Source organism: Microcaecilia unicolor, chromosome 7, assembly GCF_901765095.1.
Source record: "Microcaecilia unicolor chromosome 7, aMicUni1.1, whole genome shotgun sequence".
NCBI classification, from domain to species: Eukaryota; Metazoa; Chordata; class Amphibia; order Gymnophiona; family Siphonopidae; genus Microcaecilia; species Microcaecilia unicolor.
Window position 1 is genome coordinate 43,991,631 of NC_044037.1, and position 19,344 is coordinate 44,010,974.

The 19,344-nt window shown below is 41.4% G+C and overlaps 1 protein-coding gene across 4 annotated transcripts in view; it reads right to left on the reverse strand.

Moving 5' to 3' along the window:
- LOC115473845 (protein FAM122A-like) overlaps positions 1–19,344 on the reverse strand; it is a 131,471-nt gene that overhangs the window by 8,018 nt on the left and 104,109 nt on the right. For 3 of the 4 annotated variants that reach the window (XM_030208988.1, XM_030208987.1, XM_030208986.1), the window contains one exon: positions 13,712–13,808. In XM_030208988.1, the coding sequence (XP_030064848.1) occupies positions 13,712–13,808 (97 nt within the window). Of the gene's footprint in view, positions 1–13,707; positions 13,809–19,344 lie in introns of those variants that run through there. The other variant, XM_030208989.1, reaches the window with a different exon arrangement.

Sequence of the window (19,344 nt, forward strand, 5' to 3'; positions counted from 1 at the left end):
TAAGAATTTTTAAATTACAGCCGGCACGCAAGAAGGTGAGGGGTTGCTGGAGGACAGGTCGTGCTTGCACTCGGAGGGGAGAGAGAGAGAGGGAGGCGCGGGGCCGTGGAACTCGGAGGAGGGGGGCATGGAACTCGAAGGGGAGGGGGGGTCCTGCAACTCGAAGGGGAGGAGAGGGAGGGAGGTAGGGGGGCATGGAACTCGGAGGGGAGGGGGCTGGAACTCTGAGGAGAGGGAGAGGAGAGGGGGCCTGCAACTTGGAGGGAGGGACAATTCTCTTCTCCTCTGTTGGCTGGTGCTGGGTTCCCAATGGGAAGTGTGTTACGAACCCAGGCAGCCAGACAGAGATGCAAATTATTATATAGGATGTTCTTTTAGTTGAGAGTTTTCTGGAAGCCAAGCTGATGCTTTCGACTTTATGAATATCCAAGTTTCCAGGAATAATCCTGCATTCAACATCTATGCTGTTGCTTTCTCTCTCTTGGTCTTTGAGGTTGCAGGAGGCTGACTCAGGAATAACATCAGGGACTACTTTTTCACAGACCAGGTGGTACATACCTAGAATGCCTTCTCAAGGGAGATGGTGGAGATTAGAATTCAAAAATGCATGCAATAAACATAAAGGAATCCTATATGGAAAGAGAAGAGAATCAAACTTAGTGGTGCTTAGATGGCAACTCCAGTAATTAGGTAATAAAGCCAGTGCCAGGCAGACTTCTACAGTTTGTACCCTGATCATGGTTACACAGATCTGGATGGGCTGGAGTAGGGCTTTGGTGGCAGCTTCAGTAGTTGGGAATCAAAGCCCGTGCTGGGCAAACTTCTATGGTCTGTGCCCTGAAAATGGCAAGGACAAATCAAGATCAAGTATGCATATGTAATATCACATCATGCCATATGCTATGAGTTTATCTTGTTGGGCAGACTAAATGGACTGTACAGGTCTTTATCTGCCATCAACTACTATGTTACTATGTCTGCCTCTGAGAATATGTCATAGCTGGTTGACATTGAGGAGGTGGTCTAGTATATGGTAATGCTTTCTGGGGTTGAACTGTTGGAAAAACTGCTGTGAATAGATCTTCCTGTAGACAGTATGAGACCCTCTGTGATATGATTCTGATTGTTCTCCTGTTGTGGAAGAAAGCTCCCATACTATGTAAGAGTTATCAGATTTTAGAAATAGTATTCTTTATCTTATCTCCAGTTTACAGAGCGTTGGCCAGACAATCACACAAATCTTCACAGAGGCCTGATGCTCAAAGTCACACCATTCTACTAGCTGCTATTGCCAAGGTTCACAAAGTATTATCATAGGCAGCTTGTATCAAGTGGAAAGCACACTCCTGAATTGATAGGAATTGTGAAACATTATTTTGAGAAAAGTCATCAATTAGTTTGGAAGCATCAATAGCCTGTTGTAACAGAGTATGATGATAATGAAGCATTTGTACTTGATGAACAAGAATCTTTAAAGTGAGCACTGAACTCTAGTATACTTTCATACCTAAGATGCTTGAAAGCTCACTTGAATAGAAGGTGTTCTCTCATAGATCAAGTTGTAGGTCCTGAAGAACCTGGTGAACAGGCAGTACCAGAGCTTCCTTCTATGTTCTCACTGCTTTCAAAATAGAAAAGCTCTTTGAGACTTTGAAACTTCTGTGGTACTTAGCCAGAATGGTTTTATCATTTTAATTAAAAATTTTGGATGTGTCATCCTCTGACTGGTTTTCCCCAAACACAGTCGTCCAATAGTGGTGAATGAACTAATAGTCTGCTGTTCTAGAGGAATTCTGTCAAAAAATGTAGATGGCAATGTTCCACCAATATACCGTAAACGAAACACAACCAACTAGTGGTAGAACATGTGGTACTCCGTGCTTCTAATTACTAGTTTGTGATGGGGAAGTCTCATACGGTCACTCAGGCAACTTTTTTTTACCACCAAACGGCGGGCCTGTATTCTGTGACTATTTATAATCATCGACTGCCCTCAATCCTCCACGGTTCTAGAGGAATGGCAGCAGCTGGATAAGTACATGGGAGGCTTCAAATCAAGTTCCCATCTTCCAGCTCTCTAACCATGGTGACTAACTCAGAGGAAGACCACTCACCCTCCTCCCAAAGGACTGACTGGTCATAAGAAGGGTGAGATTACAGTCTATATGATATATGGCTGGTGGTAACTGTATTGAGCTGAGGTGCTTGGGGTTGAATATCACAATCCAGGGCATAGGTCTCCTTTAAAACTTTCTGAAGGAGAAAGAGAATCGCAGCATTCTGGCACTCACAGCCTGCAGTCTGGATTCAGGCTCAGGGCATAGCAAAGGCATGCTTCTGTAAGAGGAAACCATGCTGCCTGCCCCTCTTTTGGAGTGAAGAGAATCCTCAAACAAATCAGAGGAATGCTTACCTGACTGCAGGGAATTTTTGTTGTGAGTTTATTTATTTAAAACATTTACAGCCTGCCTATTAACTAAATGGGTTACAAAATAAACAAGCACAGTAATTTAAACAAATCACGTACAAAGACCAGCATATATAATATAAAACATTATATCTTCATCTTCACAAAAGTACAAAATACACACAAAATCAAATCACAAAATATGCCTGTGCAAATAAAAATGCCTTTAACTGTTTCTTAAACTATCAAAGTTCTGCAATAGATAAAGCCTCAAAGGTAATTTATTCCACCAAATGGGGCCAGTATAAGATAATGCTGCCTTCACTGTAACAGAAAAATGAAAACACCTCAAAGATGGAACAATCAATCGCTGTATATTTTCAGAGCATAATGCTTGTGTAAGCCTATAATACTGCAACACTTTCTTAAAGTAAGCAGGAACTGAATCACGTAAAGTCTTTAAAATCAATAAAAACAATTTAAAATGAACTCTATAAACAATTGACAGCCAATGAAGAGCTTTCATCGCATCCATTACAGACTCAAAACAACCCAAACCAAAGATCATGCTTACTGCAGCATGCTGTATTACCTGCAGCACACGAGTTCTGGCTACTGAAATCCCCAGTAAGAGATTATTACAACAGTCTATCTTTCTAAGCACTAAGTTTTGAACCACAATCTGAAATCATACCTTGGTGGTAACAGTTTCAACTTGCTCAAAACTGTTAACTGAAGAAAACATGGCTGTACCAATCCGGAAACTTGTCCTTGCATCATTAACTTTGAATCAATAACACCCAAACTCATAATCTAATTTTTAATGGGGATCTGAATACCTTCAAAAATAACATGTCTATGATCTGTATCAGTAATAGACCTTGTGACAAGCAACACTTCAGTCTTTGATAGGTTCAGAGCTAAATAATTCACTCACATCCAATACTTAATCTTTCTTAAATACTCATTCAACTTCACCCTTGCGACAGAAAAGCTTTCATCTACAGGAAAAAAACCAAACAAATCCTGTATATAACCCATATATAGTTTAAATTCAACCTGCATCTCGCGCAATAAAGCACAAAGTGGCGTCAAATACAAATTAAATAATAAAGCTGATAAGGGAGATCCTTGCGGAACCCCTACATCCACTGGTAAAGCTTCTGACACAGTATCCTCCCAACTCACTTGCATAGTCGGTCCAGAAAGATAGGACACAAACCAGTCATAAACTGTCCCCCTCATCCCAAGAGCATATAACCTTTCAAGTAAGACAGTATGATTAACGGTGTCAAAAGCAGATGAAATAACTACTGACACCAAACAATGTCAAACCAGAATCCAAACCTTGTCTTAATACATCAAAAACGGATAACAACGTTTCACAGCTATGTCCCTTACAAAAACCATATCGCTCCTCATTCAACAATTGATTGTCATCCACAAAATCCAAGAGCTGATTCAAAATAACATAGTTACATAGTAGATGACGGCAGAAAAAGACCTGCACGGTCCACCCAGTCTGCCCAACAAGATAAATTCACATGTGCCATTTTTTGTGTATAACTTACCTTGATTTGTACCTGTCTTTTTCAGGGCACAGACTGTATAAGTCTGCCCAGCACTATCCCCACCTCCCAACCACCAGCCCTGTTCCACAATTTTTGCCAATACAGGTAAATGCTGAAATTGGTCAACAATTCAAAAACATAGTTGGATCTAAACCTTCCTTCTTTCAAGAGTGGCTTAACAGTAGCCTTTTTCAAACAATCAGGCAAATAATCCTCATTCAAAGATCTATTCACAATATCACCTAGTACTGGAACAATTTTATCTCCCAAATACTTTAACACTACAGACAAATATGGGCCCAACAAAGCCCTAGTAGGTCTCAAAGATTTTAACACAAAAAAAGCAACTCTGAAGTATCAACCTGTGCTTCTTAGTTTTTGACTTGTCAAACTCTTTTTTTTTTTTTAATGAGGTTCATAGACTGCTCTGCTCTGTTTTTCAGCCCTTTTTGGAGGCTGGTCTCTGGATGCACTCCCCACATGGTGTGGTTGAACCTTTGATAATTTATCAGTTGTGTCCCATAGGGAGGGGTTGAACAGTAAAGGGGAGTCAGAATGGAGGACTGATCCCTGTTTTTTGGGCAATGAGCTCCAATTATATGTGGTGCCATTGGTGAGACAGAAGCCCCTGGGCTGGCCAGATCTTTTTTTTTTTTTTAATTTTAAGCATCTCCCATGGCTGCATTTTCTAGTGTGAGCACAGTTTGCGGCTGGGGCTGTTCCCTCCTGCAGGTACCTCAGTTGATCCCTTAAGGGGAGTTAAGGCTTCAAGATGCATGCTATCTTATTGTACAGTTGTTAAAAAAAATATTCTTTCAGGAACTGAGGAGAGCAAATACATCTACTTGGTCTGGTGGAGAAGAGACACTGAGGAGACAGAAAAAGCTACATTCAGTGCAGTAACATTTGTGCACGATCAGAAGCCATTAAACCAAAGGATCCATAAGCTAGAGAAGACACTGCACCAAATCTGCCCAGAGATAATCACCAGCAAGTGTGTTTGCATCTCCCCTGCTTGCCGACAGAAAATCAGATTTAGTGGAGAAGGAGAAAACCCAAGAACTACATTGATCACAGAGGTGCAAGTGCCAAACAATTATTCTGTGAATCATGTGAAGAGCAAGAGCTTCAAATACCAAGAAATGCAGCCAGAGACCAAGAACATTTGGCAGAAAGATACATAAATATTCCCCATGGTATTGGGATCTACAGGCTGGATTAAAAGGAATTTTTAAGCACACTTTGATAAGTTAACATGTTACATTTTGTGAACTCCAGAAGGAAGCTCTCCTTGGCACCATGCAAGTACTATGGCAAGCATTAACAGTAAATCTGTGTGACTGAGATCATACTCCATCTACCCTAGTGTGGGAGTGAGGCTCATTACTTATTCTGACTGGTGGTAGGGATGCTTTGCTTATTCCTCTTGATATTTCTGCAGCCCTTGATCTGGTTAACCACACTATTTTTCTTCAGTGGTTTGGATGACTTGCGTATCTGGGAGCAGCACTTGTCTAGTTCTAGTCTTATCTTACCAACAGATCATTCTTCATTAACCTACCCCTCTGGCTTTTCTTCACTTAAATTTCTTGTCTCAGGTGTTCCTCAGGGATCTATTCTGGGTCCTAATCTTTTCAACATTTTTTCTATCACTTCTTGTGTCACTGATTCAGTCACTGGGCTTCACTGTTTTTATCTATGCCAATGATATCCAAATTTTGGTTCCACACGACTCTTTCACTCCAAACTATGGTCTCCATCTCATCCAACCTGGGTATCGCAGAATGGTTAGCCAAATTAAACTCAACCCATCTAAATCTGTAGCCATGGTGTTTCCTCCACACTCCTCAAAGTTCTATATAGCTTTCACTCTCTCCAACCATTCATAGAGTTACTATTCAACTCATGGATTGGGTTCGCTATAGACCAGACTCTCACTTTTCACAAACAGATTTCTATGGTAGTTAGCAAAAGTTTTAACCTTGCAACAAACCTGCTCACTTCGGCCTATGCTGGATCTTCCTTAAGATTCTTATTTTCTCTCTTCTAATCACTAAAATTGATTGTACTCTGGCTGACCACTCAAAGAAATCAAGAGACTTCAACTTGTGCAGAATAGGGCAAACTATTATTTGGAAAGAAAAGGTATGATCATGTTACCCCTTTATTTTTGTCTGAATACTAGCTTCCAGTAACCTATTGTATCCCTTTTAAATATCTCGCTACTGTTCATAGAAGCTGACTGAATTTCGTTTTTTGATTCGGCACCGAAACCAGCCCAAAATTCGGGTTTCGGCTGAAAATGCAAGTACATTTTTGGCTGAAACTTAAACACTCTCCCCCTTATCATGATCACTCTCAGCCCCCTCCCTCAGTACAAAATGGGCCTGCTGGTAGCAGCTCCCCTCTCCTAAGTCCGCTCCCCACCCCTGGCAGCAGCCCCCTCCTGGGCCAACCTTTTTGTTGATAGGTAGTGAGTGTAGGAGCATCCCCCACTTGCTGCTGATCCTGTATGTGCCCGACTCAGAAAATGGCTTCCAAGACTGTCGTGGGAAGTCCCGGCAGCCATCTTGAGAATGAAACCAGCATGGGCAAGAGACATCCTCACTCGCTCTTGCCTGTGCCTATTCCAATCTCAAGATAGTTGCCAGGACCTCCCACAGCAGTCTCATAGGCCATTCTCTGAGCCAGGCATGCATAAGAACAGAATCAAGTTGGGATGGTCCTGTGTCCACCACTGATGAAAAGATAGGCCCAGGAGGGGAAGCTGCTGTTGGGTCTAGGTACAGTTTCATTTTCGGCTTTAGTTTCAACCAAAACCGAGCGGCCAATTTTAGTCGCTGATTCAGTTTCAGCCGGGCTCTAATTGTTCATCAAGTTTTTCACTCAAGTCTTCGACTGTTTCTTGCTAACTTTCTTGTTCTTTATACTCAGCTACTTCTTACTATACCTTCTGATTGACACATTTGGCTTGATAGCATCAGGTCAACTTGCTTCAGTGTTGTTGCCCCTAGGTTCTGAAATGAGCTTCCCCTTACTATTAGACCTGAATTATCATTTCAAAAATATAAAACTGCTCTCATGACGTTCCTTTATCTGAAGCATTTCCTTCAGTAGACTCAGGCTGACATTGGGTGACTGCAGCTCTCTGCCTTATGTCTTTTTCCTCCCCCATCCCCTTTGTGATTATATTGTAACTTTACCCACAATTTTCTCCACGTTTATTGTTTTGGGTTTTTTTATTAAGTCTTAGGGGGTCTTTTACTAAATTGCGCAAGTGAGAGCTAAAAATTAATGTGTGCTAAACACTAAGACACCCATAGAAATATAATAGGTGTCTTAGCGTTTAGGGCACGCTAAAAACGCTAGAGCACTTTAGTAAAAGGAGCCCTTAGTCTGTGTCGTCCTCTTCCCTTGATTTTATTTTAAACTCTGTAAACTGCTTAGATGCCTTTTTCTTCTGATTTGTGGTATATCAAATAATAAATGGAACTTGGAACTTGAACCCATTTGGATACATTATCTCCAGAGGAAAACACAAAGCCTCTGTGAGGCTGTTAGTTTTGCATATGGATGATTTAATGGGCTAGCGTGGCATTACCATTGCTAAACTGCAAAATGGGCTATTTTATACAGGTTGAGCACCATGAACGTAGATTTAAATAGCACATGCATGCATGCATGCATATATAGATGGTTATGCATTCCATGCAGTTTTTATATACATCACTTTGGGTGGGCTCTATTAAACATCAGGAAAGTGAGATTGATTACCTTCAGTGGGGGCTCTCCATAGACCTCAGATTAATACAGTCACATTGAATGCGACATCACCTGATGGCTGCCAACTCGAACCACTACTCCTAATACCGAGTAAAAATTTCAAAGTCCTCATTGGGTATGTACCACCATCTAAATATACAAGTTAGTTGTCTTTTGTTCCAAGTTATATGTCATTCACAAGAGGGGATGGTGGGAACGATAGCATATCTGCATTAGTCTGAGATCTATAGAGAACTTCCACTACAGACAAGCTATCACACTTTTTTTGTAGGTCAATAGAATAATGCAGCCACATTGAAGGTGACTTCAAAGCACAGAGTTGCTTACATTATCTTTATGGATAGCAAACTGTTAAATAATTATGGGGTTGATGGGACGATGAACTCGGGAAAGGAGAAATAGTAACGAGAGAAGAACGTCATCAAAGAGAAATCTTTGAGGAGGGGGTGTAAAGGGAACAAATGGAGAAGGGACAGGAAAAGGAACAAAAAATGGAGAACGGCATGATCAGTCGAAGGATACCATACAATATCCAGTTGCATGGGCTTAGGCAGAAGAAGAACAAGCAAGTATCAAATCCAAAATATGTATCTATTTAGAGAGTTATTTTACTCCCAGAGAGACATTCTCAATCACTTTTGTATAATTCTTTCCAACTCTGTTAGGTTGGAAAGAATAAAAATGCAAAGAAATACACAAAATTATAACAATATGGAAGGTATGTCAAGAAGCAGTACCAACCCCCATTTTCCTAGGAGTTATGAGAATTTTCTAGAACACAGAACTTTTCTAATCACTGGGAAGGCTGGATGAACATTTTAGTAATCTCTTCCCGCAGCATCAGTAATCCTCTCCTTTCTTCTTTGTTTTCTCAAACATAGAAGGTAGGAGAGAGGCATGTCAGGCTGCAGAGCTCCAAAAATGTCAGAAAAGTTGGCAACCATTAAAAGTATCTATTTGTCAATGAAAATAGGGTATCAAAAAGGTCCAAATTAAGCTATAGATCAAAGCACTTGTTGGTTATTACGTACATAATTTTAAACAAATAAAAACCGCACAAAAAATAATAGTTTAATGCTATAAAGATACATATTCAAACAACTACCAAAAATAAGAACTATCTGATCAATATTCACCCTCTGGTGGCAGGCAGAAATTAGCCCCAGATACTCATATATCTGAGGCTAATTCTGCATATGGAAGCCACCAGAGTTTTTTGCAGGTCCCGGCCAATATTCAGCCAGAACTTACGTAAGACACTTATATAAGCCCCGGTTGAATATCAGCCAGGATCCACAAAAGTACGAACAGGTTCCCCCTCACCCTCTCTAACCCATTCCCCCCTTCGTGAGACTGCCACTAGTGGTTGTGGCAGCCATTTTGAAAAAAAAGCCACAACTGTCAGGAAACGGCATTACTCCTGCCCGTAGGACTCTGCTAGACCACCAGAGTTGGAAACAGTATGCCTGGGGGGCCTATGGGGGTGGGAGGGGGTAGGACTTGGTCTGTGGCTTATTGGCTGGGGGGGGGGGGGGGAAGGAGACTGGGATCACGATCAGGATGGAAGGAGAGGGCCACAGGAATCCTCTAGGCCACTACCTGGGGGTTAACTGGCCACCAGCCGATATTGAGACCGGTGCTCGATTAGCTCCATAGATAGTAAGGACAGCCTTTTTGCTACCCTAACTTTAGTTACATAACTAGTTAGTGGTCTGAATACTGCTGCTAACTGGTTAGGTTCTTGCTCTGCCCATGGGTCGCCCTGGCTGTAACCAGACAGTGAAGGGGCGGTTACAGCTGATATTCAGCAGCACTGTCCAGTTACATGCCACTGAATATCAGCAGACAGGCAGGAAGAAGTGATTTAATTGGGCAGGATGCTTTCCTGCCTGGTTAAATCAATTTGCATACTGGGTGGTATATTTTTCAGTCTTTGTTGACCAAAGGCTTTCTTCGTTGTAGGGGATTTTTTCCCCATTTTAAGGTTTTCAATCTTTCCTTGACTATCATCTGAATCATTTTATTTTTTTTCTTCTGTGTCTTCTCCTCTCTTCATTCCCCTTATACCTCTCTTGACAAGGTTTCTCTCTCACTTCACCTCTTATTGTGCTCTTGTCTGCCGCTATCTTTCTCCTGTCCAATGCATCTTCATGTTTCTCCATCTTGTCTAACTTTCATTCTCATTTTGCAATTTTCTACTTCCACTTTCAGCTTCTAATCTCCATCATTCAGTCCCCTACTCCTTATATTATAAATATGCATTGCCTAGGGACCTGCCTCCTGAAACTGACAGAAGTCAGGAGGAAAGGTTACTTCAATATTTTGTTATCCATCTGTCAAGCAGGCATAAACCTGTCTGTCAGCCTGGATTGTACAGACCCACTCCTTAAATGCAGAAAGTAACGTTTGTGTGATATGTCATTGCTGGAGTTTGGGGGATGCATTGATTTAATTGTTATGGTATAAGCCAATTGTCAGAATTATCAATATAAAAATGCAGCTTTTAAAAGATGTATTGAAATGGGGCTTGTAGGGTAAATTAATTATATGTAACAGTGTCTATATCCCATGTTGTAATACAGTATGGATAAATGTTTCTTGAGGGGGTGGGGAGGGAAGGGGGGGGGTTGCCTGGGGAGAAAACCGAAAACTATTTGACGTCGGAAGAAATACCGACAGTTGTCTGTTGTATTAGTTCTGTTATTGATGTGCTGTTATTGACTGAAAGATGATGAAAGCATTCTATTCTGTATGTTAAGTCAATAAACAGATTTAAACATAAAAGATGTATTGAAACTGCATTTCAATACCTTCTTTCCCCTTTTCCTTGGGAATTTCTGGTAGCAGGGCTAGTCAATTACAAACACTTAACAGAGACAAAAGCTGGCTGGGAGGGTCACCAAGACATCTCTAGAGAACAAAAAACTGAAGCAGACAGAGACTCCTATGACTCAAATGACAAAAGAAACTCCACCTATCACAGCAGACTGAAACCCTCAAGCTATAGAAAAGCCATTTGCCAGCAGATATCCAGGAAACATGTGATCATGCTCCCCTGCAAACTACAATACCCAAGATCCCCTGCAAACTACAACTCAGGGAACATTATAAAAAGCCTGAAAACAGCCCAACTCTCTCTCTTGGGAAGCTCGCTTGGGACCTGCTGCTCTCTCTTGGAACCTGATGCTCACTCTTGGGACCTGACCTGTAGCCCACCTGCCTGCTATGAGGACCTCTTCTGCAAACATGTGCTTAACTCATGCTGTTCATACTATGTAACAAGGACTTGTAAGTAACATAACTTTTGATCTAGACCTGCTACTTTACTTTACTTAAGCACAGATTATCTGTAAAGATCTGTAAGACCTACCTCTTGTTTGGTTTGCAATATTATTTACATGATTTGTATATTAAATCAACCTTTTTGAAACTAAAAATACGGTCTCTTTATATGGTATCTTTTAGATATATACTTAATTTATTTAATTTATTGCAATACTGCAATTATCACCTTTGGTGATTGGTGGAGAAATTAATATCCTAAAACTTATAAATACAGCGCCTGCTCTTAAATTATAAACAGTAGCGAGTGCTCTAGAGCTCTTTCCCCCAAAATAAATCTTTTCTTGTAACATAATGACTGAAACTTTAACTCAGTGAAGGATCATTAGAAAATCGAACGCTAACCCCATAAAAGTTGCCAAAAATTATGCATGCATTAATTGCCTACACAATTTAATTGAATAATGAACCAAATAGTGCCAGTAATTGGCTTTTTAACAAGTAATTATTGTCACTAATTCAATGTGGAAACTTAAGCGCATGAAACCATTCTTCCCGAGGGAAACATTTTGCAACCTAATACAAACAATGGTACTAATCCATGCAGACTACTGCAATGGAATTTATTCGGGATGTAAAGAACAACTCACAAAGAAACTCCAGACCGCTCAAAACACAGCAGCCAGGCTGATATTTGGTAAAACACGATTCGAAAGTGCCAAACCCCTCCGAGAAAAACTGCATTGGTTCCCAATGAAAGAACGTATTGCCTTCAAAATCTGCACACTGGTCCACAAAATTATCTACGGTGAAGCCCCAGGATACATGACAGATCTCATAGACCTACCAACCAGAAACACAATCGGATCATCACGAACACACCTAAACCTCCACTACCCGAACTGCAAAGGCCTCAAATACAAATCAACTTATGCATCCAGCTTCTCCTATATAAGCACACAACAATGGATCACACTGCCAAAAGCCGTGAGAACAACCTACGACCATCTAAATTTCAGAAAATCACTAAAAACCTACCTGTTTAAAAAGGCATATCCTACCGACCCAACATAAGTGCCTGAACTCGGCAACACAGCAAAACCACAGCTCGTAATGGACACCACATAACCCTTCCTCTCTTCTATCCCCATTACGCCCAAAACTCATGAACCTTCTTCGACCACATCACCTTGTATCTGTTTCTCTACTGGACTTGGCGAACGCCTTTACGGTAGGTACTATGTAAGCCACATTGAACCTGCAAATAAGTGGGAAAATGTGGGATACAAACGTAACAAATAAATAAATATTGCCTCTCCATGCTTTCTCGCACTCTTTCTTGCCTTTATTTACTATTATTTGAATAAATACTATTCCAAAAACATCATAGCAGTGTATAATTCTCCAAGCCTCCTCATCTTTCCTCCTCTCTGGCTCTCAAAGGGAAAGGGGATGAGATTTGATATACTGCCTTTCTGTGGTTACAGCCAAAGCTGTTAATATTCAGGTATTTATTTTATATCTGGGGCAATGGTGGGGTCAAGTGTCTTGCCCAGAGTCACAAGAAGCTGTAGTAGGAATCAACTGGTTCTCAGGCCGCTGCACTAGCCATTAGGCTACTTCTCCAATCGACTGCATCCAAGCCCTCTACCTTTCTTCTGAATCTCAATCTTTCCTGTCCACTTCTCAGTGAAGCACCAAATCTTTACTATCCCCTTTCAGTCATTCCCCGTCTTCTCCTGTTTTTTTTTTCCTGTCTCAATTCATCTTCTTTATCTCCTTCCCTCAGTCCCCTCTTCCAGCCTCAATTCCCATCCTTCAGTGCATATCCCGCAGCCCCAACTTTTATCATCCAATGCCCCCTAGTTTCAATCAGCTCTTCAGTAGTTCCCATCTCAATCATCTCCCCTCAGTGTCTCACCCTACCCTCAACCATTTGCACTCAATGCTTGCCCCAGCCTTAGTCATTTCCTCTCTCCCCTTCAGCCTCCACTATTCTTCATCAGTAGACTTCCCAGCCAAAATTATTCTCCCCCCCTCCAGCATTTCTCATCCTCAAGTATTCCTTTAGATACCTCAACCACTCCCCTTTAGTTCCTCCCCCCAGTGCCAGCTGTTTCACATCAGTGTCACCTCCATGATCCTCCAACATTCCTGCATAACGTCAGTCTACTGTCTCCCTCCTGATCCACAGCTACTAGTGGCAGATTGTGACTAACAGCACACACCACAGGGATATTTAAAGGAGTGTGTATATGTATACACTACTTCCCCACAATGATCTTATTGTCTGCCAACTCTCTCTGTAATACTTCTGCTAGTTTTGCAAGTAGAGGCAGCAGCATGGCTATTGCCACAGGAACAGTGCACGTACTCCTTTACTGTCCCCAAGATACATGCTATCATTATCAATGCTATCTATGCTAGTATTCTATCACCGCTAGCACAATGTGGCCAAGCAATCTATTTTTAGAGCCCTGACATGCTGGATATTGACTGCCATCCACAGTTTCAGAAACTGTTTAAGGACAAGATGTGATGGGCTTTATGGACTCACCCCCCCCCCCCCTTCCCATGATAAACCTCAGCATTACTGGTTGAAAAGTTAATTTAAGACTTAATAAAGCCTTTCATAAAGTTTTTTAATATAAGTGGTGTCAGTTCTTACCAGGTACTGAGATCTGACAGATGTGTGACATCTGAAGAAAGCATGTTGGTAGTTCCTTGAAAAAGTCTCTTTGGTTGATTTTCTATTTCTATTTCACCTAAGAGATTTCAGGTAAAGAGTAAAAGCTATGTTGAAACAATGATTATTTAGGGCTTGATTCCCACTTTTCAATTTGGCACATATCCCCACATCAAAAGACAACTGCACTTTTGGAAAATCCAACCCAGAAAACCCAGTTGTCAGATCTGGCTTTTTTGGTGCATAAATTCCTTTTATGTAGGAGATGTACATTAATCTAGGAGAAATTGTGTCTTACCTTATAATTTTCTTTCCTTTAACCTCAGCAGATGAATCCAGAGACTTGTGGATTGTAACCATCTACCAGCAGGTGGAGCTAGAAAGCACTGAACTGTGTCTTATAGGATGGTATGCTCCTTGGTTAATCAGTATTTCTCATAACAAAGCAAAAGGAATAAAGAGTCATAATAGATCTGCTTCCTCACAGAGCAGCTGCATGAACAGTAGAAAACAGCAAAACACCAAAATGATCCATTACCCTAAACAGAGAAATGAACAAACCATAAGAATGGAGCACTGAAGAAGGGTGGGGTTCTGGATTCAACTGCTGCAGTTAAAGGAAAAAAAATTATCAGGTAAGCCATAATTTCTCTTTCCTCAGCACCTGCTGCAGATGAATCTAGAGACTTGTGGAATGTAGCAAAGCAGTCCACATATAGAATGGGAATCTGAAACTCCCATGGAGAGCATGAAACAGCAGAAAGAAAGAAGCTGGCAGCCGCTTGCCATAAAGAAGGTACGCAGAGGTAATAGCCTCCTTAATCCAGCACAAAATAGTCGCCTTAGATGTTGCATGACCCCGATTCAGGCCCAAAAAAGAACAAAAAAATGACTGGACCGCTTAAAAACATTGCTAGATTGCAAACACCGGAGAAGCACTCGATGAACATCAAGGCAACAGAGCAAGTGAAAATCCGTCTTGCAATCCCTTTCCTTAAAAGACGGCAGAAAAAGACGTTGGCTAAGCTGAAAAAACAAAACCACCCGGGAAGACAAAAAGGAAAGGTACAAACAGTCACTCCTGAATCCGAGAAAGGAAGGAACGAATCTCTGCCTGACCATGACTGTAACTCAAACTCCACGAGCTGAGGAAACAGCTATTAAAATGTGAGATTTCAGAGGAAGATCTTTCAAAAGTTTCAAAGTAGCCTGCTTCAGAGGTTCAAAGGGAGGTTTTTTTTTAAAGAGCCTGCAGAACAATGCTAAGGTTCCACTTGGGACAAGGACAACGAAGAATTGGCCTAAGATGATGAGACTCTTTCAAGAAATGAACCATATCTGCATGAGAAGTGACTGAGGAACCCAGAATCTAACCCTGCTAACAGTTGTGAGACTTTGCTAAGACCATCCTGCAAAAAGGCTAATATGTGTGGCAAAGAGGCCCAAAATGGAGAACACGCCTGTTCGGAGCACTATGTTTAAAACTCGCCAGAAACAAGCATACACGGCTGAAGCTGAGTGTTTTCTTGCCTGAAGTAATGAAGTATTGCAATTATTACATGAGCATATTCTTTCCTTCTCCATTTCAGCCTCTCAAGAGCCAGGCCGAAAGACCAAAGTAGGAGGGATCCTCCATTTAAATGGGACCCTCATGGAGGAGTCCATGACTCAGAGGAAGGCAAAAGGTTGCTTACCAGACAACAAATCAAGTCAGCATACCCCAGCCTCCTAGGCCAATCTGGAGCAAACCGAATGACCAACCCCTGACAACGAAGGACTCAGAAGAACTCATCCAATTAGAGGCCACGGTGGGAACACAAAGCAGGGCTGACTCCGGCCAAGGCTAAAGAAGAGCATTTATGCCTTCTGAACTGACCTCCCGTCTTCTGCCGAAGAACCAGTAAACTCTGACACTGTGACGTGTCACCATAAGACATATTAGGGGACTGTCCCACCTCTGAGTTGACAGTTGGAAGGTGTCCAGCGCCAGCTCCCATTCCGTTGGGTCCAGGGGGGTCCTGCTGTGGAAACCCGCTTGCCCATTGAGAGTTTCCACTAGGTGAGTGGCTGAAAGCTGCTGCAAAGGCCTTTCTGCCCAGTGAAAAAGAAGGTGTACTTCCATTGCCAAAGGAAGACATGAGTGCCTCCCTGCCTGTTGATGAAATCTTCTGCCATCATGATGACAGAGAACCTGAGCCAGTTTGCCCTCCAGAATAGATTGAAAGGTTTGAAGAGCATTGTGAACCACTCTGAGCCCGTGCCAATTGGACTGCCACAGCACTGCATGTGGCTCTATAGACCTCGAGCAGTGTGTTGAAGACAGTGATCTCCCCAAACTGTCAGGCTGGTATCTGTGACTACAGCCATCCAAAGAGGAGGAGCTTTTTCGGTTGAAGCCACCCGGACATATTGCACTTCGCCAGAGGTCCCCACATGAGAAGCTAATGGTAGCCCTGAGAAACTGGTGACTACTGGGACAAGAAAGACTGCTGGAGTGGATGCATGTGAGTTTTGGACCAAGACACTATCTCCAAGGACACTACCATAGTGCTCAGCCCCTGAACATAAAATCCCAAGCTTAGGGATTCGGAATGTGCAACAAGCGGCAGATTTGCTCTTGAAGCTTGTTGACTTCACTGTTCTGGTAAAGACACCTGGCCCCAGGTTATGCCAAATCATACTCCCAGATATTTCAAAGTCTGCGTTGGGACCAGATGACTATCATGCAGAATGACAACCCAACCTTGAGACTGCAAAAAGTGCCATGACCCCAGTAGTCACTTGACAGTTTGCCTGCTCTGATGAGGCCCTGAGTAGCCAGTCGTCCAGACAGGGATACACTCTGATTACCTCTTTTCTCAGGAAGGCAGCTACCACCACCACAACCTTACAGAAGGTTACAGGTGCCGTAGCTCAGTGTGTCCCAAGTCCAGTCCAGGAGTACCCCTTGCCAGTCAGGTTTTCAGGATATTCACAATGGATATACATGAACTTTATTTGCATAACGCAACAAATAAATAAAATATACTGCCTCCCTTATATACAAATCTGTTTCATGTATATTCATTGTGGATATCCTGAAAACCTGACTGGCAAGGGGTACTACAGGACTGGACTTGGAAAACACTGCTGTAGCTAACCAAAACCACATTGCTTGAAACTGAGATGCCCTAACATGCAAGAAGAACAACACGCCAGTACGGGAGCTAAAGAGGAACAGGCAAATAAACTTCCTTGAGGTCCAAAACGTCCAGAGCTGCCGGATAAACCCCCGGCAGCACCGCCCCCCAAGTCTGCTGAGGGGGTGGATCTGATTCCACTACCCAGGAGACAGGGCCTTCTCCAGTGAGGGCTGGGTGTTATGCCTTCCTACCAGTAGGGAATTTGTAATGGGTTCTTTCTTTTTCTGAGTGAATTGAGAGAGAAGAGAGGGTTCTAACTGACAATTTGTCCTTGCAGGAACAGTGTATGTGAAAGCCATGGAGGTTTGATTAAGAACAGGAGACGGCATGACATCAAAACATTGAAGCCACTTAGGTTTGTCTGTTTTTCCCCAGCCGTCATTCTGTGTACACTCAAAACAAAGCAAACAAATCTATGAGCTGCTGCATCCACATTGTCGTTCTTTATTGTTGGTAGCATTTTTATTTAATCTTACTTATATTTTCAAACATGCCAGTTTGTGCAGCATATGGATGTACACAGAGGAAGTATAATAACGGAATAACTTTTCATAGTAGAGTAGCAATTTGTTATAAATCATAATCAGTGTATTATTTGGAGGGGCTGGTTACCCTAATATGTGTTATATTCGTGCAGAGATTTTTTTTTCTCCTGCTAAAGAGCCACTAAAACAGACATCATGTTAGGAGAATCAGGTGCTCAACATTCGAGTGTCTATCTATCTATCTATCTATTTATTTATTCTACATCTATTTACTTATTTCTGACATTTATATCCCACATTAAACATTAATTAAGTTGAAACCTGGGAGCATTTAAATCCTTTTCTTTTTTCTTGTAAATAGAAAGATGGTTTGTGGGAATTTGCTCCTTTTGTTTTGTGGAATGCAGTGGTATATTATAAAAATGTGCTTGATATTGTTTATTACAACAATTTAAAAGTGAGATATTCAATAATGAAGGTAGAGCTACCTTCATGCAGAAGTCCAGAGTCAAGTCTAAGGGGTATGTTTACTAAGATGCATTAGTGTTTCTAACGAACCTTTAAATTTAAGGCGCATTAAACACTAATGCACCTATACATTTCTTTGGGCATGTTAGCATTTAACACGTGTAAACCATTTACGCACACTAAAAAACACTAATGCGCCCATAACACACCTTACTAAAACATAGGCGTAAATGTGCCAACATTTTCTAGTTCCATGATATATATTTATTTCTTTTTCAAATCATTTTTCAACAACATTTTCTCAGTTATTACCCAAATGTGAACACAATTATAAATGTTAATTAATAAGTTTTGGATGTTACTGAATTCTATTATTCTGTCTCAATGTAATTCCAGTTTTGGCACAGTATAATTCATCACAAGGACAAAATATAAGAAAATCAATCCATTATGGGCTTATAGCCGATTTAGTTATATTTAAACAAATGAGAGATCTGCATGCAATAAAATATTTATTTTTTATTATTTTGACTTATGAAAATCACTTGACCCTGAAATATGCTCAAAACAGAATAATTCATTTGTACAAAAGAGATGGGTGAAGATGTGATTCCATGTGCCCTGATGAAAGGAGAGTTTAATTTTACTTCCAATCTTTATAACACCAGGCGTCCCAAGGCAGATTTCAACAACAGTTAAGAAGAACCCAGCAGTAAACTGGATATCCTCACTGAAATCTGGCCACATATTACTGTATTGTGTAGAACAGTGTAGAAAAATGAGCACAAAATACAGTCTTTATTAGTGCTGTTTCCACCAGTTATAATAATTTTTAAAGCTGATTTAGTGATATTCAGTTTTGATTTCATGATATTTATATCTACATATGGGAAGCTTAAATTAAAAAAAGAAATAATAATTTTTTGTCCTGTACCTTTTAAGGCACTGCCTACCCAACTGGAACAGCGTTTGACTTTTTACAGATGGACCATGCATAGGCAGTCCATTATGTCTAATAATATTTTACTATTGTTTTCAATAGCATTTGCTATTGTTTTGGGTGAACCAGTGTGGTGGCAAATTCCGCCTACTGGCTTCAACCCTTATAATGGACTAGATAGTCTCATACCTTCTCCTGTTCTCAATCTAACCTCCTTGGAGAAAGCAACATATCCATTTTTGTGCTGAAGGGGGAAGGGAGTAGCAGCTGTAAAATGCTCACTGAGAGAAAGGCAGACGGAATGAGCCATATTTACACACTATTAATATAAACCAATACCCCTGCTCAGCTGCTGGCTCTGAAGGCTGTACAGCGTGTGCCATCAGAATGACCTACCCCATGGTAGACGCACATTGGCCTGTCTGACTGTTCCAGCCTACCTTGGCCCGGGACTCCAGCATCTCTGCTGTCCCTAGCCCTCTGGGTAGGCCTAGAGGGAAGCTGCCTACTGAGTACATTATTACAATAGCATCAGTCCTT